The sequence below is a fragment of the Geotrypetes seraphini genome, chromosome 7 (assembly GCF_902459505.1).
Source record: "Geotrypetes seraphini chromosome 7, aGeoSer1.1, whole genome shotgun sequence".
NCBI lineage: Eukaryota > Metazoa > Chordata > Amphibia > Gymnophiona > Dermophiidae > Geotrypetes > Geotrypetes seraphini.
In genome coordinates this window covers 175605972-175633289 of record NC_047090.1, presented here as the reverse complement: position 1 = coordinate 175633289, position 27318 = coordinate 175605972, and the positions used below count along the sequence as shown (strand labels likewise).

The window sequence follows — 27318 nt, the reverse complement described above, 5'->3', positions numbered from 1 at the left end:
GTCAGTGGTTGTGGCCATTCATACTCTGATTCTTATGTGAGCCAAGGATAATGAAGCCATTGTGACATCACTGATGTGATTGGCTCTTAGGCACTGGTGGAATGAGGCATTATGACATCACAATATCTGCTCTGGATACCAGAGACTGTCATTCTGTAGTGTCTGTTTCAACCTCAGTCCTTCTACACCAGCATTCTTCAAAGCAAAGCTTGAGGGTCAGTAGTTGTGGCCATTCATACTCTGATTCTTCCCTCTCTCCTTGAAGAATGACATGAAGATGGTTTCCCACGGTTATCCGCGGGGACGGTAACGGTGATGAATTTTGTCACCGTGTCATTCTCTACTTCCTAACCCTCCCTGCCGCGTGCTTGACCCTCCACCCTTCCCCCGTACCTCTTTCATTTTCACAGCGTGAGCAGCTGGGGGAGTGTGTGACGTAGTGACCTTGTGCAAGTCACTTAATTCCCCCCTGGCTCCAGGTACATTAGGTAGAGTGTGAGCTCACCGGGACAGATAGGGAAAAATGCTTCAATACCTGAATGTAAAGCACTTATACTATAGGCAATATAGAAATACTTAAATAAATAAAATTACAAACTTACAGTCCGTGTCGCGTCAGCTCTCCCTCCGACGCCATTTCCTAGGCGGGGACCCGGAAGTGACATCAGAGAGACAGAGCAGCTGAGAAAATGAAAGAGGTATGAGGGAAGGGGCAAACGGCAGGGGGGGGCGGAGTGGAGGACGGATGCCAGCACCCCCACCAAGATAGCGCCCGGGGCGTACCCCCATCTCCCCCTTACCACGCCACTGTTTCAAACAGCTCACTTAACTTGGTAAATTATTTTTGGAGAAAGGTGACAGCAAGTCACAGCTCTGGTAGCCTGCCCGAAACAAAGCACTCTTTTTACCGAAACGAGAGCAGTTACCCGATCTTACCTTCAGAAGCATGATCCAGACCTGCTCCGCATCAAGGCTGTAACGCACTCTAACATGGAGCCTCCCAAACTCTCTTTCATCCCCTGACAACGTAATTGTATCTGGAAAACAAGAACTACTAATTCAGTTATAATTAGTACCTTAAATCCAGCCAGAACAGTGAACCTATTGTGAAGTTTCACAGTCTAAAATGTAAAAGAAATGTCTAGTAACCAACACGCTCTTGTTTAGATCATCATATCCAAGAAAATGAAATTAAGAATATTAAAGTTGACTTGCAAGATTTAAAAAAATTTCAACACTGAATTCTTCCCAGGAAATGAAAGTTTCTAAACAAATAACTGAAACACTGGTGAGAGATAATATTAACTTAAGGAGAAAATTGGAGTCTCTAGAAAACTTTTCTCATAATAACAATCTTAGATTAATTAATTTTCCCCAGATTTGCAGCTGTAACTCCTAGAGACATAAACATTAACATGAAAGAAGTCTTAGAAATTAACGAGGAACTATTTCCGCCATTCACTCGAGTGTATTACTTGCCCACTAAAAGGGAAGAAAAATCAAAAGAAGATGATCAACAATTGCTTAATATTTCTACGGTCTTGGAACTTTCGGATCGGGAAGTAGCAAAGCCAGCAACACTTCTTCTTAGCACCCGATAATTGGTTACTGAGACTTTCCTTTAAAAATAAACAGAAAGAATTTCTTGGGTACAAGATACAAATGTTCCCAGATCTGTCACGAGATGCACAAAAACGTCGACGTGAATTTCTACTGTTAAAGCCAGGAGTTATTGCTCTTGGGGCGACCTTCTTTCTTCGGCCCCCATGCAAATGTGTGATATTGCATCAAATGCAAAAATATGTATTCTTTGATCCTAGCCAACTTTACAACCTTGTCAATGGCTTCCTTGAAAAAAGGAGGGGAAATATGAGTACTCTTTGATTGTTTGATCTCCTTTCTCAGCCTATACAATCTTTAGTCTTTAGTTCTCTATTTTATAGTTCCTTAATATATAGTCTCACTGATTCTACATCTTGGTTTCTTTATTTTTGAGGACTTGAGTTAAAGTTAAGCTATATATATATTATTTTTTTTTTCTGTTGAGAGCAGATAATAATCTGTTTTGTTTTGTATTTTATTTTCTGCTTAACTTTACCTTTCTGAACAAGTGGATACTTGATATGTTATTGAAAAATGATAAATAAATAATTAAAAAAAAAAATCATCTGAAGCCTGTCCTTGAGTATCACATAAAACAGAAAACAGAGGTTGTGGTAAAGGCGGATAGCGTAGCTGGTTTTAAGAAAGGTTTGGACAAATTCCTGGAGGGAAAGTCCATAGTCTGTTATTAAGACATGGGGTAAGCCTCTGCTTGCCCTGGATTGGTAGCATGGAATGTTGCTACTCCTTGGGGTTCCAGAATCTTGTTACTCTCTGGGATTCCGGAATCTTGCTATTCTTTGAGGTTCTGTATGGAATGTTGCTACTCCTTGGGGTTCTGGAATCTTTTGTTACTCTTTGGGAATCCGGAATCTTGCTATTCTTTAGGATTCTGAATGGAATGTTGCTATTCTGGGTTTTGACCAGGTACTAGGGACCTGGATTGGCCACCGTGAGAATGGGCTACTGAGCTTGATTGACCTTTGGTTTGACCCAGTAAGGCTATTTTTATGTTCTAAAATGTTAAGATTTATATAAATAACATTAAGGACAATATAGGGGAACAGTGGCATAGTAAGGAGGGGGGGCACCATCTTGATAGGGGCCCTAGCCCCCGTCTTGCTCTCCACCTACCCATTCCTTCCCTGCCCCCCTCACTACTGTACGTGCGCACCTTCTCCCATACCTCTTTAACGTACAGGGAACGAGCAGCCACTCCAACCTGCTGCTCGCACCAGCGTTTGCTCTTCCTCCGACGTCACTTCCTGGACCTGAACCTAGGAAGTGACGTCAGAGGAAAAGCTGATGCTGGTGCAAGCAACAGAGGTTGGGGTTGCTGCTCACACCCTGAACGTTAAAGAGGTACAGGGAAGAGATTGACACGGGGACAAATTTTTCTCCATCCCCGTGGGAACTCATTTTCCCGTCCTGGCGAGTTCTTTTCCTTTTTGCTGCCCTGTATCTGCAAGCTCTGTCCTCATCTGCACAAGCCTCAAACACTTTAAAATCATAAGTAGCAACATTCTAGAGCTCAGATTGTGATGTCATAATGCCTCATTCCACCAATGCCTAAGCTCCATCCTCATCTGCACAAGCCTCAAACACTTTAAAATCATAAGTAGCAACATTCTAGAGCTCAGATTGTGATGTCATAATGCCTCATTCCACCAATGCCTAAGCTCCATCCTCATCTGCACAAGCCTCAAACACTTTAAAATCCTAAGTAGCAACATTCTAGAGCTCAGATTGTGATGTCATAATGCCTCATTCCACCAATGCCTAAGCCTCTGTTTGAGGCTTGTGCAGTTAAGGTAGAGCTTACAGGAATGGGGCAGAGGCAAGGACAGCAACTTAACTCACGGGAACAGGACGGGGAAATTGAGAGCCGACGGGGAAAAATGTGTCCCTGTGTCATTCTCTAGTACAGGGAAAGGGAAGGTGTGTGGGTGCACAAACGGCAGGAGGGAGCAGGGGGGGAGCAGATGGGGTGGGAGTGCGGAGCCTCTCAACCCTCGCTACGCCACTGCAGGGGAATGTAGGGGTCCTTTTACCAAGCTCCATTAAACGTTGGCCTTAGAATGCCCTTACGCAGGTTTTTACCATTTCAATTTGTTCAATTAATGGCCATGCACTACATGTGAGCATTAAATGATCCCAATAAAAACAGGAAAACCAATTTGAAAATCTCTCACTGTGATTCACAAAGAAGCATCCTACAACAGCAACTTGTGATAAGAACATAAGAAGTTGCCTCCGCTGAGACAGACCAGAGGTCCATCTCGCCCAGCGGTCCGCTCCCGCGGCGGCCCATCAGGCCCATTGCCTGAGCAATGGTCCCAGACTATCCCTATAACCTACCGCTACTCTTATCTGTACCCCTCAATTCCTTTATCCTCTAGGAACCTATCCAAACCTTCTTTGAAGCCTTGTAACGTGCTCTGGCCTATCACAGCCTCCGGAAGCGCGTTCCATGTGTCCACCACCCTCTGGGTGAAAAAGAACTTTCTGGCATTTGTTTTAAACCTGTCCCCTTTCAATTTCTCTGAGTGCCCCCTTGTACTTGTGGTTCCCCATAATCTGAAAAATCTGTCCCTGTCTACTTTTTCTATACCCTTCAGGATCTTGAAGGTTTCTATCATGTCTCCTCTAAGGCTCCGCTTTTCCAGGGAGAACAGCCCCAGCTTTTTCAGTCTGTCAGTATATGAGAGGTTTTCCATACCTCTTATCAGTTTAGTTGCTCTTCTCTGGACTCCCTCAAGTACCGCCATGTCCTTTTTGAGGTACGGCGACCAATACTGGACACAGTACTCCAGATGCGGTCGCACCATTGCACGATACAGTGGCAGGATGACCTCCTTTGTCCTGGTCGTGATACCCTTCTTAATGATACCCAACATTTTGTTTGCTTTTCTTGAGGCTGTGGCGCACTGTGCCGACGCCTTCAAAGACGTGTCCACCTGATGCAGACTCATGATTCCGTGTTGAGTCTTGATTAAACTTAACACTGGATGAAAAAGTCTTGATTTGTTCAAACTTTACATTGGCTGGAAGTCATTGTGTCAGATCCCTACTCCTTTGCTTTTTTTGTTGATTTTACATGGGGGCAATCCTTTTACTTTGCTGGTTTTCTTATCTTGTTGGGATTTTTTCATGCCATTAAAAGAAATATACAGGACAATGAGCACTCCACTGAAGAACACTGATGTTTATTTCATAAAAGGACACAAGCAGAAGCTGTGGACCCGACACAGCACTGTGTTTCGGCGTCTGAGGAACGCCTGCATCAGGGGTCACTAAACATAAATACATAACACAACATATTAAAACACATCATATAAAATTACAATTTTTTTACATTTTAAAAATTTTAAGTTTTTAAAAAATTTAAGTTTTTTTTTAAAAAAATTTATTTTTATGTGATGTGTTTTAATATGTTGTTATGTTTTTATGTTTAGTGACCCCCTGATGCAGGCGTTCCTCAGACGCCGAAACACAGTGTTTACCCTGTATGCGTTTCCTCCATTCCCTCTGATTCTGAAGACTCTCATCAAGCTCAAGTCTTCGCGTGCCACCATGATCCTGATAGCTCTTCGGTGGCCCCGACAACCTTGGTTCTCCCTTCTGTTGTAACTCAGTTCCAGGGAGCCTCTTCCTCTGCCTATTTTTCCTTCTCTGCTTACACAGAATCAGGGTTCTCTGTTTCATCCCAACCTCCAATCTCTGCACTTAACAGCTTGGTTCCTCGAGATTTGATGCCCTCGTTCCAGTTCTCCAAGCCTGTGCTGGAGGTCCTGGAGGCGTCTCGGAAGGAGTCTACTTGACAATGTTACCATCAGAGGTGGACCCGCTTTTCTTCCTGGTGTGCTATTCGGCAGCTGGAGCTGCTGTCTGCCTCCTTGTCGGCTGTCCTGGATTATCTGTTGCACTTGTCTGGCGCTGGGCTCAAGTCCTCTTCGGTTCGAGGCCACCTTAGTGCCATTGCTGCTTTTCATCAGCCGATTGACGGGAAGCCTATCTCTGTTCATCCTGTGGTTTCCCGCTTCATGAAATGACTTTTCCACGTTCATCCGCCCCTTAAACTTCCTCCGGTGGTTTGGGATCTTAACGTGGTCCTTGCTCAATTGATGAAACCCCCGTTCGAGCCGCTAGCGTGGGCTCACTTAAAGTATCTTACTTGGAAAGTTGTGTTCCTTATTGCTCTCACTTCTGCCCATCGGGTCAGCGAGCTGCAAGCCTTGGTTGCGGACCCACCTTTCACTGTCTTCCATCACGATAAGGTGGTTCTCCATACCCATCCTAAGTTTTTGCCTACGATTGCTTCTGATTTTCACATCAACCAATCTATTGTTCTTCCTGTGTTTTTTCCGAAGCACCATTCTCACCCTGGGGAAGTGGCTCTCCATTGTCTTGATTGTAAGCGGGCGCTGGCTTTCTACTTGAAGCGCACCGCTCCTCATCGTTCTGCTCCCCAGCTGTTCCTCTCTTTCGATCCTAATCGCTTGGGTCGCTCTGTCTCTAAGCGGACCATTTCTAACTGGTTGGCCGCTTGTATTTCTTTCTGTTATGCTCAGGCTGGTCTCTCCCTGCCGGGTTGAGTCACAGGCCACAAGGTCAGGGCGATGGCGGCGTCTGTTGCTTTCTTCCGCTCCACTCCCATTGGGGAAATTTGTAAGGCTGCCACTTGGTCCTCGGTTCATACGTTTACCTCTCACTACTGTCTGGATGCTTTTTCCAGGCGTGACGGCCACTTTGGCCAGTCAGTTTTGCAACATTTATTTTCCTAAATTGCCAACTCTCCCTCCATCCCTTTCTGGTTAGCTTGGAGGTCACCCACATGTTGAGAATATCCTACCTGCTTGTCCTGGGATAAAGCAGTTACTTACCGTAACAGGTGTTATCCAGGGAAAGCAGGCAGATATTTTCGCAACCCACCCACCTCCCTGTGGTTGGCTTCTTTGCTAGCTATCTGAACTGAGGCCACGCAGAGGAGACGCATGCCCTAGATCGGGAGGGAGGGGCCCGCGCGCATGCACGTCTTCAAGCAAGTCTGCTTGCAAAAACGTCCGCTAGGGGACTCTGTCGGTGACGTCACCCATATGTTGAGAATATCTGCCTGCTGTCCCTGGATAACACCTGTTACGGTAAGTAACTGCTTTCCGGTTTTAGGAAATCGTGAATAATCAAAATTGCGAGTCCTAAAACCGCAAATCGGGAGGGGGAAGTGTACATTAAAATTTCCAAATATTGATATGACAGAAGTATATAAGAAACAATATTGAAGATGCCACCTGTGATAAGGGTTCAAATATTTGAGGCTTTCATTGCAGTCAGATGTTTTTAAACTAAATATATATGTATATGCGTTGTGTTTCTATTTTCTTATGTACACAGTATCTTCGTAATATACAAGTGTTATATCTTGTTATACCTTATCTTTGAAAACTAATAAAAATTTTTTGAACAAAAAAAAAAAAAAAGAAGGGAGCATTACCAATCTGATCTTAATATTACTGAGTTTCTGAAATCATCTTTGGAGTTAATGACAATACAATGAAACCTTCCGCCCAATGTACGGTGGCGGCCAAAAAAAGCAAACAGGATGCTGGGAATTATTAAAAAAGGGATGGTTAACAAGACTAAGAATGTTATAATGCCCCTGTATTGCTCCATGGTGCGACCTCATCTGGAGTATTGCGTTCAATTCTGGTCTCCTTATCTCAAGAATTATATAGCGGCGCTAGAAAAGGTTCAAAGAGCAACCAAGATGTTAAAAGGGAATGAACTCCTCTCGTATGAGGAAAGACTAAAACAGTTAAGGCTCTTCAGCTTGGAAAAGAAATGGCTGAGGAGAGATATGATTGAAGTCTACAAAATCCTAAGTGGAGTAGAACGGGTACAAGTGGATCGATTTTTCACTCCGTCAAAAATTAGAAAGACTAGGGGACACTCAATGAAGTTACTGGGAAATACTTTTAAAACCAATAGGAGGAAATATTTTTTCACTCAGAGAATAGTTAAGCTCTGGAACGCAGATAGTGTAGCTGGTTTTAAAAAAGGTTTGGACAAGTTCCTAGAGGAAAAGTCCATAGTGTGTTATTGAGAAAGACATGGAGGAAACCACTGCTTGCCCTGGATCGGTAGCATGGAATGTTGCTACTCCTTGGGTTTTGCCCAGGTACTAGTGACCTGGATTGGCCACTGTGAGAACGGGCTACTGGGCTTGATGGGCCACTGGTCTGACCCAGTAAGGCTATTCTTATGTTCTTAAAACTTGGGATGGGGACAAATATGTCCCCGTGTAATTCTCCACTTCTGGTTGCTTGTTCCCCTCCCCCCCAGCCGAGCCCTGCTACTTCCTAACTTAATTTGGGAGAGGGCAGAGGCAAAGGAAGGGAAAAAGGCTTCTTGATATTCCTAGCCCTGCCAGAGCTCAGTGACCCAAGGGGATTCCTAACCTTCCAGGAGGGAACAGAGAGAGCGAAAATAAGAAGCCTATGGTTAACCCCTGGATGCTGCCCAGGCTGCATATTTGGAGGGACGCTCTCTTGAGCTATCCAGGGAGTGGGCATAGGGACTTAATTGTGTGTACAGAAATAAGGGAAATATGCGGCCTAAGTGATTCACCTGAACCAGGTTGAGACTTTTTGTACACAGTTGCTGTGAACCACTTCAGTCAAGTTAAATAAACCATTGAATTTGTTCCAGTTACCTCTCAGCTCCTGCCTGTTCTCTCTCAGCCAGGAGAGAGGGAGAGGCTGAGGGAGCAGCTGGAGCCTGGGAACAGCAATCCTCCAGCCTACCAGATTTGTCCATCCCCAGCCTACACCCAGGTCGACTGAGTTCATGAGTGACTGTGAAGGAAGCTGAAAAATCAATCTTTTTGTGAGCCCTGTGCAGGCGGGTGACCCCCCCCTTCCCCTCCCCAACCTGAAGAGCCAGCAGGAACGCCGCGTGGCATGGTTGCAGGTGGCACAGGACCAGAGCTACACATATATTTATCTTTTCTACAACTTAATGTCAGGAGGTTTATGCTCCAAGTGCCTGCCAATTTGTATTTTAAAGTTCCACAAGATCATAATCTTTTAATTTTTAACTTTTCAATTATAAGATCATCCGAGTTGCCCACTACTGTGTAATAAAAAAAAAAAAATAATATACTTTGTGCAGGGAGGAAGTGACGTCAAAAAATGTGGCAGGTTGCAAGAGGCTGATGCTCCGTGGGGGCTGCGGTGTAATTGCATGATTGTGATGTGATTTGGGCTTGCCTTTCTCCTTCCTCATGGTTCGTAGTCAGTCGCGCGCGAGACACCAGTGCGCCGACAATGGAGGGCAGACAATTCAGCGCAAGACACCAGCATTGCCGTGGGAAAACTTAGTTTTAAAGAGCTCCGAAGCGGGGAACCCCCCCACTTTAGTGCATAGTGTTCACGCTTCTGTTGGGGGGGAGGGTTGGGGGGTTGGAACCCTCCATTATAGAGAAAACTAAACTTTTTCTCATTTTTTCGGGAAAAGTTCCATTTTCTCTATAATGTGGGGAGTTGCATCCCCCCATACCCCTCAACGGCAGCGCGAATACTATGCAGTAAAGTGGGGGGTTCTCCCCCACACCCCCCATCGGAGCTCTTTAAAACTAAGTTTTCCTGCGGCGCGCTTGTGTCTTGCACCGAATTGTCAGCGCTTGATTGTCGGCGCGCTGGTGTCTGGTGTGCGATTCTCCAGTCACCTTCCTCACGCTCCCGGCATGGTGTGCTATGGCAACTGCGACCCGTCGCAAATTAGACCCCTCCAGAACCATGATCGGCAAGTCAGGGCCGGGAATTGAGAAACAGCAAGTCTTCCCCAGTGCACCCAAGATAGCGTTGGACCCGACTGCAGCGCAAGCATCAGAGGTGGAGGGAGCCAGAGGAGCGCACGGCCCTACTGAGTCGGAAAGTTTGCGGACATGCTGGAGTGCCTACGGGAGGACATTCTCTCTATTCGTACAGATATAAAACAAGCGGTGGTGGAAATCAAACAGGACTTGCATGAAATAACCCGCCGGGAGGAGGAATTGGAGATGAGAGTGGATGCGGTGGCGGAGGATTTAATAGACACTCAGGGTGCAGTGGCGGCCCTCCAGAAAAATGGGGTGGGCTTGTGGGAGAAGATGGAGGATTTAGAAAATCGCACGAGGCGGTGCAATATGCGGTTGAGAGGCGTGCCTGAGACAGCTACCTATAAAGACGTGAGAAAAGTCGCTCATGATATCTGTGAAGATTTGTTGAGCCTGGCACAAAGGGAGGCATCTGGAGGTCCTGAAGTGCATATTGAAAGAGCACATTGTGCATTGGGTCAGGCACAGGGGAATTTTCCCAGAGACATTGTGATCTGTCTGTTCTCATATGGAGTTAAAGAGACTATTCTGCAAACCGCCCGGAGCCGCAGTGATTATCAATGGAATGGGCTGTCAATTACTATCTTTCAGAATCTTGCTGCGGTTTCCCTGAGGAAACGGAGAGATTTTCAGGGGGTGACCCGCTATCTGAGACAAGCTGGCTATAAATATAGATGGCAGTTCCCCTTTGCGATGGTGATGACAGCTGGAACAGTACACAAGAGGGTAAAAAAATGTCAGAAGAGGCATGGACTGCACTGAAAGAGATGTTGCTTGTGGAGCTGTCTGGTGCGGCTGGTGGGAGAGCTGAAGGAGATCGCCCTGTATGGTGGCAGCGAGTGAGACAGCAGGGATCCCGGAGAGGAGAGATGGGGACGTCAGGGGGGCACCCGCCCTGAAGTAGTTGTGTGGACTACTTGTTGGACTAATGGTTCACTTATAGTTCCTGGATATTTGTTTGGGAGAGTGTTTAGGGAGCTCTCTGGGGGGGGAGGGGGGTTGCAGTTAATTGGTGGAGGTGAGTGGGGAATGTGGTTGTGAGGTTGTTTGACTGGTTTTGATGAGGTTTTCTTGTATTCTTTTTGCTGGGGTGAGGGGGTTTTGGTGAGTGTGGGGGAGGATGGAGTTGTTTGATTGAAGTTTGTAAGATTGAGCAACCAGTTGTGGCCCTGCCATTGGTGGGTCTTCCTTGCTTAGTCGGCTTCGGCCGTCTGTGGGGATGGAAAGGGAGGGTGGGTGGGTTTCATGGAGGTTCATTCTCATCCTGTGGGCTACACAAACAATTTGGGGGGGGACTGCAGCTGGAGGCTGGGCTAGCTGCAGCCTGGATTGGAGTGGTGGGGATTTGGGAGGGGGGAACTGGTAGAGACATGATTAAGGTGGTGACATGGAATGTGGGGGGTATTAACTCACCAATCAAGCGATCCAAGATTTTGCAGCATTTACAAAGACACAAGGTTGACGTGGCCCTGTTGCAGGAAACGCACCTTGATGTGAAGGAACATAGTAAGTTGAAACGGTGGTGGGTGGGGGGACTATGTGGCGGCTGATGGGGTTGACAAGAAAAAAGGGGAGGGTGTGGTGTCTAATCTGGAAGTGCTGGATATTGACCCGGGATGGCACTATGTTCTTTGTAGAAGGGAGATTGCTAAAAAGAAATTGATCCTTGGATGTTTTTATGCTCCCAATGTATTTGACCCCCTATTTCATAAACGGGTATTGGCTGCTTTATTGCCCTATCAGGGGAAGCCAATGCTCCTCGGGGGGGGGGGGGGGGATTTTAATGCTGTTTGGGATCCTAATATTGATTGTTCTGGGGAGGCTGGTAGGGGTCGGAACCCTGGGTCAATTGTTCGATCTGGTTGATGTTTGGCGGGTTTTACACCCCGCAGAGAGGGATTATAATAGGAAGGAACCGTATATGCTGGGAGGAGAGAAGCTGATATGCACGGACGGGGAGAGGGACCTTGGGGTGATAGTGTCCGAAGATCTAAAGGTGAAAAAACAGTGGCTGTTGCCAGAAGGATGCTGGGCTGTATAAAGAGAGGCGTAGTCAGTAGAAGGAAGAAGGTGTTGATGTCCCTGTACAGGTCATTGTTAAAGCCCCACTTGGAGTATTGTGTTCAATTTTGGAGATCGTATCTGGCGAAGGACGTAAGAAGACTCGAGGTGGTCCAGAGGAGGGCAACGAAAATGATAGGAGGCTTGCGCCAGAAGACGTATGAGGAGAGGCTGGAAGCCCTGAATATGTATACCCTATAGGAAAGGAGAGACACGGGAGATATGATTCAGACGTTCAAATACTTGAAGGGTATTAACGTAGAACAAAATATTTTCCAGAGAAAGGAAAATGGTAAAACCAGAGGACATAATTTGAGGTTGAGGGATGGTAGATTCAGGGGCAATGTTAGGAAATTCTACTTTACGGAGAGGGTAGTGGAGGCCTGGAATGCGCTCCCGAGAGATGGTGGAGAGTAAAACTGTGACTGAGTTCAAAGAAGCGTGGGATGAACACAGAGGATTTAGAATCAGAAAATAATATTAAATATTGAACTAAGGCCAGTACTGGGCAGACTTGCACGGTCTGTGTCTGTATATGGCTATTGGGTGGAGGATGGGCTGGGGAGGGCTTCAATGGCTGGGAGGGTGTAGATGGGCTGGAGTAAGTCTTAACAGAGATTTCGGCAGTTAGAACCTGCACAGTACCGGGTAGAGCTTTGGATTCTTGCCCAGAAATAGCTAAGAAGAAAAAATTAAAAAATTTAAATTGAATCAGGTTGGGCAGACTGGATGGACCATTCGGATCTTTATCTGCCGTCATCTACTATGTTACTACTTGTCGAGAGCACACAACACAAAGTCCTATATTAATTATCTTTTGGTGTCTGGATCTCTGTTTGGTAAGGTGTGTCAGGTTGAAATCGGGGCGATCGTCATTTCTGATCATGCTTGGGTGTAGTTGCAGTTGGTAGTGGATAGTGGTGGAGATAAACGGCGGTGTTGGGTGTTTCCTCTTATCTTTATAAGGATGTCCGGTTTCAGGAGTTGTTTGCATCCCAAGGGTCGCAGTCTCCTTCTGAATGATTTGGGAGAGGTGTGAGGAGGGCAGGGGTATTTTGGGGTAGGGGGGAGGATCTTGTGGTGACTTGGGGGTACTGTGGGATAGTGAGTGCTGGTGTTGGGGTGGGTTGGTTATCATTCCCAGTTTTTGATGGGTGGTCCGTAGGATGGGAGTTTTTTTTGGTTTGTTTGAAGGATGGGGGGTTGGGGGGGTGAGTTGTTATTGTGGAAGGGGAAGCAGGGTTGTATAGGGGGCTGGTTCTTGGGCCTCTTTTTATAGAGTGTGGGAATTATCAGAGTACAAATTCCCAGTTTGATTTGGTCATGAGGGCCCGGGGCTAGTCATTCCAGTTTGACAGACGGGGGGTGGGGGGAGAGAATGGGTTGGGGGGAATCTGGGGATTTTTTTTAGTGTTGTCATCTATGTATATGTTTTATGAAATTTCAATTAAAACGTTTCAACACTAAAAAACATACTTTATGCAGAGATTCCATTGGATTAATTTAACCATTCAGTCATGGCATTGCTTATAAAGGCAGTCCTCGGCTTAAGAATTAATTCTGGTTTTAAAACTGTTCTTAAGTTGAATTTGTATGTAACTCAGATCATGTGAGAATCTGTGTGTTTTAATGTTCTCCTGTTCAGTACACAGTTTATAAAAACATTAAATATTAAAGAAACAGTCCTCAAAATAAAGTATTATAGTTTAAATAGAAAGAAAAGATAGGAGGTTTACACTTAACGCACTTGTTTCTCTTTAAAAAGCTACGGGCATCGTTTCCTACACCTTGTCTGCGGTTGACCTGGAAGCCTTCCCCTCTGAGCATAGAATAGAAAACTTTTTCTTCCCTCCAAAAGTCTGATCCTAGTATTCTTCCCACTTTCTCCACCTCCTCAAGGCCCCTCTTGCATCCCTTTCCATCCATCCCGCCGTTCCCTCTCCTCCACCACCACATCCAACATTTCTCCCTCTCATCTTTCTTTTCCCCAAGCATCCTCTACCTCACTCCTCTCCCACCATGTCCAATTCTCCCTCCCTATGCCCAACTATTGTCCTTTCTTCATTTCCCCACGTGTACCATCTCTCTTTCCCCTCTCACTTAGACACTTGTGCCCAACAATTCTCTCTTCCTATTCCTTCCCTCACCTCAGCATCTCTTTCCCTTACTCCTTCCAAATTCATGCCCCTTCCCTCCTTCCTTTCTTCCTTCCATCCTTTGTCTGAAGTTTGTGCTCCCTCCTTCTGTGTCCCAACATGCCCCTCTTCCCTTCTGTAACCCAGTAACGCCCCACCCCCTCCCTCCCTCTGTTCTGTCTCACAAGTTCATGCCCCGTGCAGACCACTCATCCAAAATGGCTGCCATGAGTTCCTGTCATAGTCTCGAGAGACTACAGGAATTCAGGGCAGCCATTTTGGATGAGTGATCTGCAAGGACAGGAGCGCAGGAAGATCGCTCCTGCCCCAAAAGACCACTAGACTATCAGGTAAGGTCCGGGATGCCGAGGGGAAGGCGGGAGGGAGGCAGGGGTGGGTCAGAGTCGGCCCAAAAGTTATTCACGAATTTTCAATATTCGCGGGCAGGCTCTGCCCCTAACCCCCGCGAATATTGAGGGAGGAGTGTACAGACAATATTCCCAAACTAAATAAGCAAAAAATTAAAAATCAGATGGTTTGGTGATTATGAGGTCCTCCTAGTAAATGCTTCAAACTGCCTACAGGTGAATCTCTCCAAACTGAAAATAAATCCAAAGTATTAGGTCAGGGGTGCCCACACTTTTTGACTCGTGAGCTACTTTTAAAATGACCAAGTCAAAATAATCTACCAACAATAAAATTAAAAAAAACACAACGCACACTGTACGCATAGAAAATGTTAATTATCATTCCTATTCCGGGGTTTTTTCAAAGAGGTCAAAGCAGATGACTATGCACTGTCACCTCAGTAACAACCATACAAAAATAGACAAATACCCCCCTCCCTTTTTACTAAACCACAATGGCAGTTTTTAGCGCAGGGAGCTACGCTGAATGCCCAGCGCTGCTCTCGAAGCTCATAGGCTCCCTGTGCTACAAACCGCTATTGCGGTTTAGTAAAAGGGGACCATATTGTAAAATATAGACAGCAGATATAAATTCAGACGCATTTTGATCACTAAATTTAAAATAAAATCATTTTTCCTACCTTGTCTGGTGAATTCATGAGTCTCTGGTTGCACTTTCATCTTCTGACTGTGCATCCAATCTTTCTTTCAGCCTGTATGCTTCCTCTCCTCCAAACCTCATTCCCTCCCCCAACTTTTTCTTACTCTCTCCCTGCCCTTGCTTTCTTTCTCTCTTCATGCCCCATTCCTGTTTCTCTTCTTTCCTTCTGTCTCCCTGCCTGCGCCCCTTTCTTTCTTTCTCCCTGCCCTTCCCCAAGCCACTGCCATCGGGGAACAGGACCCAAACTGCCACCAATGGATAATAGGCCCCAAAGCCGACGCCCCAAGCTCTCCCTGCTTTGAGCCGATCAGCATTCCTCTCCCCGACATCAATTCTGACATCGGAGAGGAAGTTCCGCCCAGCCAGGCAGCGATGGGCTGGGGAGGGCATCGACGGCTGGGACGGTTAAGATGGGCTGGAGTGAGCTTTGAGGAAGACTCCAGTAGATGGAACCTAAGCACACTACCGGGCAGAGCTCTGGGTTTCTGGCCCAGAAATGTCTAAGGAAAAGGACCATTTAAATTAAATGATTCATTTATAGAGCGTGTATGGTTGGGCAGACTGGATGGACCATTCGGGTCTTTATCTGCCGTCATTTACTATAATTAACTCCCACCTTTTACAAAGCCGCAAAAGCGGATATTAGCGCCGGCTGGTGTGCCGAATGCTAGGCGCGGCTCCAACGCTCATAGGAACAGCGCCTAGCATTCAGCGCACCGGCTGCCACTAAAATCCGCTTTTGCAGTTTTTTTTAAAAGGGGAGGGGTAAATGAAGGCATCACAAAGAAACTACAGTACAGAATTCGGCTTTTGCCAAATACGGCGGTCAGACTAATTAGTAGGCTACAACAATTTGACAGAATAACTCCTGCACTACGTGATCTGCACTGATTACCAATACAATATAGGATCAAATTCAAATTTGCTTGCATTATTTTTAAGGTCAAAGTTCATCATCGTCAAGTGCAAGCTGTCTTCTGCTTCGCAATGTAGGCATCATCAGACTTCACAAGTGCAAAGTTTACCATAGCCATCATTTAAAAGTTATCATGAACACACCTTTCTATACCTGGATGCTAGAATCTGGAAAGATCTCCCAACGGTAATTAGAGCGATACCTACCTCCTGCGTATTTCATAAATTACTGAAAACCTCTCTCCTTGAACAATGGGCTTCACTCAAACCATGGTGTTCAGCAATTATAATTTTCAGTATTTTTGTTCTTAATCACCCTTTGTAAATTTTTCTAGTCTTTTGCAAACCGCTTTGAATCCAGTAGGAGATATAGGGCTCCTTTTACGAAGCCGCGTTAGCGTTTTAACGTGCGTAATAGCGCGCGCTAAACCGCCGGATGCGCTAGTCGCTACCGCCTCCTCTTGAGCAGGCGGTAGTTTTTCGGCTAGCGCAGGGGTAGCGCGTGATTAAAAGTCGCGCGCGCTAAAGCCGCTCATGCGGCTTCGTAAAAGGAGCCCATAGTGGTATATAAGACACCATTAGCAATACTACTACTACTATTTATTATTTCTATGGCGCTGAAAGGCGTACGCAGTGTTGTACATTTTAACATACAATAGACAGTCCCTGCTCAGAAGAGCTTACAATCTAATTTAGACAGGACATTTCAGGGTTGGGGAGGTTATAGTGGGTCTAGGTATCTGACAGCAGTGAGGGGGAGTTAAGAGTTGAATTTCTATAGAGTGTAATGCAAAGGAGCTTTTACAATAGACAGTTCCTGCTCAGAAGAGCTTACAATCTAATTTAGACAGGACATTTCAGGGTTGGGGAGGTTATAGTGGGTCTAGGTATCTGACAGCAGTGAGAGGGAGTTTAAGGGCACTTTTTACTAAGGTGCGCTAGCGTTTTTAGCGCGCGCTAAACCCACGCTACGTTTCTAGAACTAACACCAGCTCAGTGCTGGCGTTAAGGTCTAGCGCGCGCTATTCTGCGCATTAAAGCCCTATCGCACCTTTGTAAAAGGAGCCCTAAGAGCTGAAAACAGTTTCAAAAAAGTGGGCCTTTAGCTTGGAGTTGAACACTGCCAGGGACGGAGCACGACGTATTGATTCAGGCAGCCTGTTCCCAGGCATACAGTGCTGCAAGAAAGAAGGGTCGGAGTCTGGAGTTGGCAGTGGCCAACCCCCCCCCCCCCCCCCAACAACTCTACTTGGAGCACCATATATTTTGCACCAATATCCGATTCTCAGGTCTTTAGGTAGAACCCAAACTAATGGAGATAAAACCAGTTAGCATTCACTGTGGACATGCCGTGACTACATTTAAACACAAGGGTTTACACCAACTGAATCCGGGTGTAAATCCTCATGTCTAAATTAGATGCGGATCCCCTATATTCTATAAAAACACATTGCATTGTAGAATGGGCTTGATATGCCCATGACACTCCCAATTCTGTGCCCCCTTCTTGGGCCCATGTGAAAAATTTACACCCGGATCCTGATACCTAACTTTGTGTACATAAACTTAAACCGATGCCAATAAGCTCAGATAATTGCTTGTTATGGCCCAATTATCATCACTAATTGGCACATTATTCAATTAAGTTGCACATACTAATTGGGCATGTGCCCACATTTGCATATGCAGTTTTTTAGAACCATTTATAGAATTTGGAGGCTGGACATGCACTTAGGAAGAGCTTTGCATAAAATTTCTTTCAGCGGGGTTCTGTCATTTTTACAGGGTTTCTGTTTGCCGTGGGTTTCTGTTTGCTGTCAAAGTGACTCACCCAAGCTTCGGTTGCTGCCCTGCGAGTCCTTCCTTGAAGATGAACTGCTGGGAACACTGGACGCCGAATCATATCTCTGCAAATAACAGGCCTTTCCTTAAAACTATGCAAGAGCAAGTTACACAATAACAGCCTCTTAAAAACTCACTGTGTGTGTAATACGCTAGCTTGCTATGTGCTAACTGGCCAAGGCTTCCTCGCCCACTCTCTCCCCTTGTCACAGTCCCCGATGGGAAATTTCTGAAACATTCAATAATGCCCAGCTTAATGTATGGAAGCAGGCAAACTACAGCAAAAGCCCTTAACTGTTCCTGTGCATTAACCACACATCAATCTCCGGATTCCATAAAGGGCGCCCAAAGTTGTATGTAATCCTGAGTTACACGCGCAACTAAACAGGCTATTAGAGACCAACCGAGCTTCAGTTTCAGCACCGAAACAGACCTGAAATCCGGATCTGGGTTTTGGCCGAAAATGTCTGTGCATTTTTGGCAGAAACCAAAACCACAGTGCCACAAGCTCGTCCTCCCCGCTAGCTTGCCTCCTTCCCTGACAAAGCTGGCTTCCCCCTCGGATCACCCACCAGATCTGCCCTCCCCCTGGCCTACCTTTTTAAAAACATAATGGTGTAGTAGCCTTTTGGGGGCAGAGGCAGCCCAAATTGCTCCTACCCCTACTGGCTGCATTCTGAAAATGGCAGACGTGACTTCTCACGGCAGCCTAGCAATGCTGCCGCAGGAGGTCGCGACCACCATTTTGAATTAGAAGGTCCTTCCTCCTATATCAGGGGTGGGCAACGAGTGCCGCAATCCAATCGGGTTTTCAGGAATTCCACAATGAATATGCATGAGATCTATTTGCATGCACTGCCTCCCATTGTATGCAAAATGGATCTCATGCATATTCATAAGGAACTCCTAAAAACCCAACTGGATTGCGGCCCTTGTTGCCCACCCCTGTCCTATATCTAAGAGGAAAGATATTGCCTCTGAATAAACACTGAATGCTACTGGCATATTTGACACCTCTTACATAAATTTAGTTTCTACTGCACCTTTGGTCGTTTCTTTATCAATAAAAGTGATCAGAGATGGTTTTCAAACAACATGAGGAATTATTTTCTAAATTTTAAGGTTAGGATGTTTCCAGATATTAAAAAAAAAGTTACTCCACAACAACATAGAGAATTTCTGTTACTGCAGCCTGGTGTGTTAAAAATTGGATGCGTAGCTGGTTTTAAGAAAGGTTTGGACAAGTTCCTGGAGGAAAAGTCCATAGACTTATTTAGAAAGACACTGGGGAAGCAACTGCTTGCTCTGTATCGGTAGCATGGAATATTGCTACACTTTGGGTTTTGGCCAGGTACTAGTGACCTGGATTGGCCACCGTGAGAATGGGCTACTGGGCTTGACCCAGTAAGGCTATTCTTATGTTCTTAGAGATCTGTTAAATCTGCTATTTTTGTTCCATCTCAACTATCCTCTTTTGGCTGCTCAGAGACTCCATCAAGTTCTACTCCATCTTGATTTTGTACGCTGTTGGGACAGTTCTACTGGAGCAGTGGTCTCAAACTCGCGGCCCGGGGGCCACATGCGGCCCGCCAGGTACTATTTTGAGGCCCTCGGTATGTTTATCATAATCACAAAAGTAAAATAAAACAAACAGTTTCTTGATCATGTCTCTTTAGCTATAAATGACAATATTATTATTAAGACTTGGCCAAAAGGAAATATTTATGAACTATAAAGAGTTTTACCTCATGCAAAATTGTCATTTCTTTAATAAGACATTAACTATTTTTTTTCTGAGGCCCTCCAAGTACCTACAAATCCAAAATGTGGCCCTGCAAAGGGTTTGAGTTTGAGACCACTGTACTAGAGTGTCTGTAGTTGGGCACCATGAAGCTGCATAAAGAACACTTATTCCTTAACAGCATCTGGGCACCCCAATTTTTTGTATAGTGTAAGCCTGCATGCGTGCGTCTAAACTTAGCCCCAACCATTTATGCTTAGTCAACAGCAAGTGTAAATGGGCTACTTTTTATTGGACAAAGCTTGGCGATTCCTGACTTTTTGAAACTGCAGGTGCGACAAACATGGCTTCTTCCCAAGCACTTCCTCCTGATACAAGATCAAGCCTGAAACAAAGCCTTGCTCCTCTCCCAAAGCAAACTTTGTTTTCAGACGCTGCTTTCATGATTTTCAGTTTCACACTTCAGCTCATCTGTGCATAAATTCTTGCCATTTTTGGCACTAGGAAACCAAACTGCTGCTCCATAAAAGAATATGTTCCACAGCAGTGGTTCCCAAACCTGTCCTGGGGGGGACCCCCCAGCCAGTCAGGTTTTCAAGATATCCCTAATGAATATGCATGAGAGAGATTTGCATATAATGGCAGTGACAGGGATGCAAATATCTCTCATGCATATTCATTAGGGATATCTTGAAAACCTGACTGGCTGGGGGGTCCCCCAGGACGGGTTTGGGAACCACTGCTCTACAGGTTTCGTGAAGGATAGTGTAGGATGATTATTTACTCACCTGAATGTGCCTCGGTGAACTTGTCAAATCAGACAGCGAACTGCTTAACCCAGGTGAATGTGTCACCTTGCTGCTCCTTAAATCACAAACTATAAAGGAAGGAAAAAAAATGTCATTCTTCAGACAACAAGCAGTGTGCAACATTGACCACAGTTGAGACCAATCAGCGATGCATAATCTGTTTCACCCACTGAGCCCCTTTAGCAGCAAATAAGTCAAAGAGCCACAGAGAGCCATTTTCAAAAAGGACGTCTTAAGTCCTATTTGGACGTTTCCCGCTAAACATCCAAAGTCGGAAGCATAGAAATGTCCATTTTCAAAAGCCGAACTGATAGATATCTAAAAAAATTTTTTTCAAAATCACCTACTTGGACATCTTGGCTGCCAAAATGTCTTGACTGGGGCTGACCAAGTCCGGTCCTCGAGACCTAATGACAGGCCAGGTTTTCAGGATATCCACAATGCATGAGAGAGAGATTTGCATACCAAGAAGGCAGTGCAGGCCAATCTCTCTCATGCATAGTCATTGTGGATATTCTGAAAACCTGGCCTGTCATTAGATCTCAAGGACCGAACTTGGGCAGCCCCGGTCTAGACTGCCAGGATGTCTAACTTTATTCGCCGTTTTTTTTACCACAAAAACATCCAAATTAGAAACGTCTACATCAGCACCATTTAGATGTGGGAGGGGCCACCATTCTAATGGACAGACTGAGAAGTAAGGGAATACGTCTTGAGGACCGTAAGAACAGAAGTGTTGCCATATCAGGATAGAATGAAGGTCCATCAGGCCCAGTATCCTGTTTCCTACAGTGAAAAACCCAGGTCACATGAATCTGGCAAGATCCCACGAGTAAAAAAGATTTGATGCTGCTTTTCCTAGAAATAACAGTGGATTTTTCCAAGTCCATCTTAATAATGGTTTACGGACTTTTAGGAAATTATCCAAACCTTTTTTAAACTCTGCTAAGCTAACTGCTTTTACCATATTCTCTGGCAACAAACTCCAGACTTTAATTACACACTGAATGAAGTAATATTGTCTCCAGTTTGTTTAAAACTTACTACTTACCGTATTTTTCACTCCATAAGATGCACATTTTTCCCCCCCAAAAAGTGGGTGGAAATAAGGGTGCATCTTATGGAATGAATATACACCCCCCCCCAGTATCTTTTTAAAAATCTGTCGGTCCAGCACTGAAAGCTCCTGCCGCTCCCTCGCAGAACGGCTGCCTCCATCTGTTGCGACAGACTCAGAAAGGCACAGAAGGCAGGCATGATCTTTTCACGGTCCTGCTCTGCTCTCTGAATGGCTGTCATCAGTTCTCATGACAGATTTTTAAAAAGATACTGGTAGGGGGACTTACTGGGGGGGCCTTAGGGCAGGCTGGCTGGCTGGCACTACACGTGCCTACCATTAGACTTGCCCACCACTAGACGTGCCCTGTACCCTGTCCTGGCCTACCACTAGACCACCAGAGGGAGAACAGGGTACAGGGCACACCATTTGGTACAGAAAATTTTTTTCTTGGTTTTTCCTCCTCTACGGGTGGGTGCGTCTTATGGTCAGGTGCGTCTTATAGAGCGGAAAAATACGGTAGTAGCTTCACTGCGTGCTCCCTAGTCCTTGTATTTTTGGAAAGAGTAAACAAGCAGTTCACAACTACCTGTTCCACTCTACTCAGTATTTTATAAACTTCTATCATATCTCTCCTGAGCCATCTCTTCTCCAAGTTGAAGAGCCCTAGCCTCTTTAGTCTTTCCTCATAGGGAAGTCGTCCTGTCTTCTTTATCATTTTTGTCACCCTGCTCTATACCTCTTATAATTCTACTATCTTTTTTCTGATGCGGTGATCATCCAAGTACCGATAATCAAAGCTGGTTTTAGACGTTTCTAAAACCAGCTAAGGCCTTTCCCCTGCCTCTAAACGCATAGAGCGAAAAGAGGCGATTTTAGAGGAGGGGAAAGGGCAGGAGGTGGACAGGAGGGTGGCCGACCTAGACATAGTCGTACAGCAGGTATAACCAAAAGTTTAAACAGGTTGCCTAGTCAGCACTTACACGTTTTGACTTTGACCAAGTCAAAACAGGTATAAGTGCTGAAAGAGGGGCCGATGAGCTGATCACGGCTGCTGCGATCAGCTCAGCGGCCCCAGCAACCTGCCCACCCCCCACAATGATCGCTGCAGGAGAGATGCCTCATCTCCCCTGCCACGATAACGATTTCCTGAAGTGACGCCAACCACAGCACTTCCAGTTTTCCAAGTTTATTCAATATTTGATTAATCGCTTATTTAACATTCTAAGCGATGTACATAGTATAATAATAAACATATGTTAATAAAGGGAGACTGACAATTTAATTAAAAAAAAAAAAAACTTAAGACAAACATGGGATACAAAAGGAAAGGAGAAGGGAAAGAAATACAATTTTGAGAAGGTTAAAGAAAACATATAAGGTAAACAACATTAGGAAGGAAAAACGAAGGGAGGCAGGAGATAGCCAATCTCTCCTGCCACAATCCCAGGCGGGGCTTTAGGCACCTGGGCCAATCAGGCCCTAAGGCCCACTACTCTGCAGATGGCGGGCCTGCCGGGCGGACGGCTTGGGACCTGTCCGTCCGGTCAACTTCTTTGAAGTAAAGGGAGGGTGGCGGGGGGAGTGTTGCGGGGGTCGGCAGTTGGAGGGGTTCGTCGTGGGCAGGAGGGCCTGGGATCCCTCCTGCCTGTATCTTAGTGGGGGGTAGGGAGGTTGCCGGGGCAGGAGGGGTTGGCCTCCCTCCTGCCCATATCATATCAGGGGGGAGGGGTGGGGTGGGGCTGCATCGGGGCAGGAGGAGTTGGGTTCCCTCCTGCCCATATCGGATCGGGGGGTTAATCGGAACAGATGGGGTTGGGCTCCCTCCTGCCCATATTGGATCGGAGGTGGGGGCTGCATTGGGGCAGGAGGTGTTGGGCTCCCTCCTGCCTATATCGGATCAGAGGGGTGGGGCTTGCGTCGGGGCAGGAGGGGTTGGGCTCCCTCCTGCCCATATCGGATTGGGGGGGGGTTGTAGGGGAAGGAGGAGTTGGGCTCTCTCCTGACCATATGGGATTGAGGGGGGTGGGGGTTTCATCGAGGCAGGAGGGGTTGGGTTCCCTCCTGTCCATATTGGATTGGGGGGGTGGGGGCTGCATTGGGACAGGAGGGGTTGGGCTCCCTCCTGCCCATATCGGATCAGGGGGGATGGGGCTTGCGTCGGGGCAGGAGGGGTTGGGCTCCCTCCTGCTCATATCAGATTGTAGAGTTAATCAGGGCAGGAGAGGTTGGGCTCCCTTCTGCCCATATCGTATGGGGGGGGCTGCGTCGGGGCAGGAGGAGTTGGGTTCCCTCCTGCCCATATCGGATCGGGGGGGTGTTTCGTCAGGGCAGGAGGAGTTGTGCTCCCTCCTGCCCAATCTGATCAGGGTGGGTAGGGGGGGTCACTGGGGCAGGAGGGGCTGGGTTCCCTCCTGCCCGGATCGCTGTAGTGGGGGGGATCGCAGCAGGAGAGATTGGCTATCTCTCCCGCCGTGATAGCGATCCGAAGTGCTGGGAACCGCAGAACTTTGGGGTGAGCATCGCAGCAGGGGAGATGCCCCCATCTCTCCTGTCATGATCCTCACCCCGAAGTGCCGCGGTTGGCAGTACTTCGGGGATCATTCTCACGGCAGGGGAGATGAGGCATCTCTCCTGCCGCGATCGTTGCTGCGGTGGGGGGTGGTGTGTGGATTCTGTAACCGGTGTTTTTTTTGACAGACACCAGTTACAGAATCCAGTTTTTAGGCAAAGGACTGGCCCCTCCTCCGCCTAAAAGGTCTGGTTTTGGGCGTTTGGGACTTAGGTGTTTTTGGGTTGATTAAAGTGTAGACGGAGTGGTGGTATGGCCGTTTAAACAGCTGAACGTAGAGATAGGCCATTCTCAAAACGAACCTCATTTCGGATGTTTGTTTTGAGAATGGACATTTTCCCTGCTTCTACTTTCAGCATTTAGGGCCTAGGCTAAAAGGGGACTTAGATGGTTTTTTTTTTATTATGCCCCTCTATGGATTTAAACAAAAAAAGGCAAAAAAGTATTGATTGTGTTGAAGAGAGACCAGAGAATATTAAACTTAAGAACTGAGCAATATTTCTACAATATCCTTTGCATGAATATTAACTTGTGATGTATGGCTGCTGAATTTCTGAGCAGTTCTCCTGAAAAACTCTAAATATTCTTAGTTTGAACATGTTTTGCAACATTGAAAGGGCGGCATTTGAAAACCATTTACCTGTGTAAATGCCTGCTTTACCCATATACAAGGGCTATTTGAAAACTGCCCACCCTGTTTGTGAGTGAGCAATTTTCAAACACAGTAATAGCACAGTGTATATACTTTTATTTTTGCCACATTTTTGTACAAGGTATTCCTGGAGGTAGGGCTGGGCTGCACAACAGCGGCGGATTATGGATCTCCGGCATCCAGGGGCTTATTTTAATATTTGTCCCCTTCCCCACCCCAATGCACACCCTATCAGCGCTCCCTCTCAACTGCTGGGCAAGGCAACAACATTTTGCAGTTTTTCATTTTCAAAGCTATGCATGCTAATTTTCACACATCAGTGGTTTCTTTCTCCTGAGCAATTTTCAAATGCAGCTTATCTGTGAACCAGTGGCTTAGTAAGGATGAGCGGTGCCCCTCCCATACCCTCTTCCCTGTCCCCTACCCCCCCCCCTGCCGCATGCCCCCTTCCCCGGACCTTTTTAACCTTCTCCGACGTGAGCAGCATGCCTGTATCAGTGTCAGCTCACCCTTTGATTTTAATTTATTTATTTAATTTGATTTCTAGTCCGTTCTCCCGGGGGCTCAGAACGGGTTACAATTGAAATTCAGAAAAAAATTACAGGACAAAGGCATTCCTAGAAGAGACAGGAGAGAGAGAGAGAGACAGGAGAGAGAGCGAGAGAGAGAGAGAGAGACAGGAGAGAGAGAGAGAGAGAGAGAGACAGGAGAGAGAGAGAGAGAGAGAGAGACAGGAGAGAGAAGAGAGAGGAAAGAGGAGGAGAGAGAGAGAGAGAGAGAAGAGGGGAAGGGAGCATAAGAGGCAGGGAGGAAGAGGCGGGAAGGAGCAGGAGGAGGGGGAGAGAGGAGTTGATCAGGGAGTAGGCTGATCATTGGCATTGTTCAGGTGAAGAGATGGATCTTCAGCGTTTTCCAGAAGGTCATCAGCGATACTTGATATCTTATCTGGGCGGGCAACTGATTCCAGAGACAGGGGATGAGTGTTTCCATTAGGAGGGATCTTCCTGCAGAGATGTGCAGATGTTTCTCAGTTTCAGAGCAGAATGAGTGGGCAGGAGTGTACTGTGGGAGTTTGGATATGATGTAGGCTGGGGTGATGAGGTGGAATTTCTTGTAGGCCATTACAAGGGCTTTGAATACACAGCGCTTGTTAATCGGCAGCCAATGTTCTTCACGGAGGGCTGTGGAAATGGGGTCGTGATAACCGAGGTCATGTAGGAGGCGGATTGCAGAGTCCTGCACTCGTTGGAGACGCTTGAGTTCTTTGGTGGTGATTCGATTGAAAACAGAGTTACAATAATCCATTCTGGAGAGTACATGGAGGAGTTGGGCTAGGTTAGGTTTAGTGATATATAGTTTGATCCTTTTTATCTGGCGCAAACAGTAGAAGGAAGTGGAGACCACCTGAGAAATGTGGCTGAGAGGGACAGGTGGCCATCCAATACCACCCCAAGACTGCACACTTGGGTCTTTTGCTGTCAAGAGTGTGGCATCCTAGAATAGTGTTGGGCGGGTGAAGTTGGTGTTCTTCCTAGGTGCGGGTCCTGGAAGTGACGTCAGAAAGAACGCCAATGGGGGCAGCAAGCTCGTGCCGGGGAAGTATAAAAGGTAAAGGGGGAGGCAACGGGCATGCAGCAAGGAGAAGAGCAGGGGGAGGTGGGCGGAGAGGAGGAAGGGTGCCGCGCCTTTAGCAAGACGGCACCCGGGGTGGACCGGCCCCCATGCCCCTCCCCTTACTTTTGCCACTGCTGTGAACTTTGCACCAGAGAATGACTTGGGGACAAATTTTTCCTCGTCCCTGCAGGAACTCAATTTCCCCGTCCCGTCCCCGCGAGTTTTGTCGCTGTCCCTGTCCCATTCCTGTAAGCTCTGCCTCAACTGCACAAGTCTTGAACACTTATAATTTTCAAGTGTTTGAGGCTTGTGCAGATGAGGACGGAGCTTAGGCATTGGTGGAATGAGGCATTATGACATCACAATCTGAGCTCTAGATTGTTGCTACTTATGATTTCAAGTGTTTGAGGCTTGTGCAGTTGAGGATGGAGCCTGCAGGAATGGGGCAGGGACAGGAAAAGAACTCACGGGAATGGGACGGGAAAATGAGTTCCCGTGTCATTCTTTACTTTGCACCTGCTGAAAATGTTTTGAAAACACCACTCTGAAAAGAATAGCAGTTGAATTTACTCTTCCTCCTATATTTAGGTAAACCTTATATTTCACCTTTTAAACCAGGAAGAGAGAGAAGACTCCTTCCTGCTGCTGAAGACAAGTCTATCTGGCACTCATAAATAGTCTGTCGCAACAATTCTACTTACCTGAGCCATATAACCTTAAATTATTTGAGTTCTGTGGACCACGCCTGCACAGATTCGGAGAAACGTGATTCAGCATATAGGCTGGGTTGTAAACGATATCACAGTTTGGTCCTTGGTGATACGTACTGGAAAGCTCCGTCTTTCGGTCACTGAAGGAGGTTATGGCTGCACCTTAGAGCAGAAAATAAATGGGAAACGTAAGACCTCCAACAGACAAAAGATGCAAATGCAAAGTTAGCATGCTCCCCACGTGAAAGAACGATTTTAAACGTACTCTTCAATCTGTTGTGCCAGCTGGTTTGGATTACTGTGATGTTGTGTATTTGGGTATCCCTTTAACTGGTCACAGAAATTCAAACTGCAACAAATAGCTTCTTTCAAAAATCACATTCCATCCATGCTAGATATTTATAGACGTCAATGTAGTGGGTTGCTAAGGAAGCATTTATATCACCAAGAGAACGTAGCAATGGGAGTTCAGATCTTGACCTTAGAGTATAGAGTGCTCATTCGGTCTGTCATTCGTCATTAATCCCTGCTAATGTTCTCATATTCTATTATATTTATTTAGAATTTTTTTATAATTTAAGTTATCAATAAATTAATATTTATCCATAATATATTTTGATCACTTAGCTTTTTTTGCGTATATGCATTCTGTGATCTACTGGTTCAC

The 27318-nt window shown here is 46.2% G+C and overlaps 1 protein-coding gene across 6 annotated transcripts in view; it reads right to left on the bottom strand.

The window, feature by feature from the left end:
* The window catches only part of TC2N (tandem C2 domains, nuclear), a 137316-nt gene that overhangs the window by 50816 nt on the left and 59182 nt on the right, over window positions 1–27318 (bottom strand). For all 6 annotated transcript variants that reach the window (XM_033951812.1, XM_033951809.1, XM_033951811.1 and 3 more), the window contains 4 exons: window positions 26643–26813; window positions 20026–20114; window positions 17486–17561; window positions 937–1037 (listed from right to left, as the gene is read on the bottom strand). In XM_033951812.1, the coding sequence (XP_033807703.1) occupies window positions 937–1037; window positions 17486–17561; window positions 20026–20114; window positions 26643–26813 (437 nt within the window). The remainder of the gene's footprint in view (window positions 1–936; window positions 1038–17485; window positions 17562–20025; window positions 20115–26642; window positions 26814–27318) is intronic.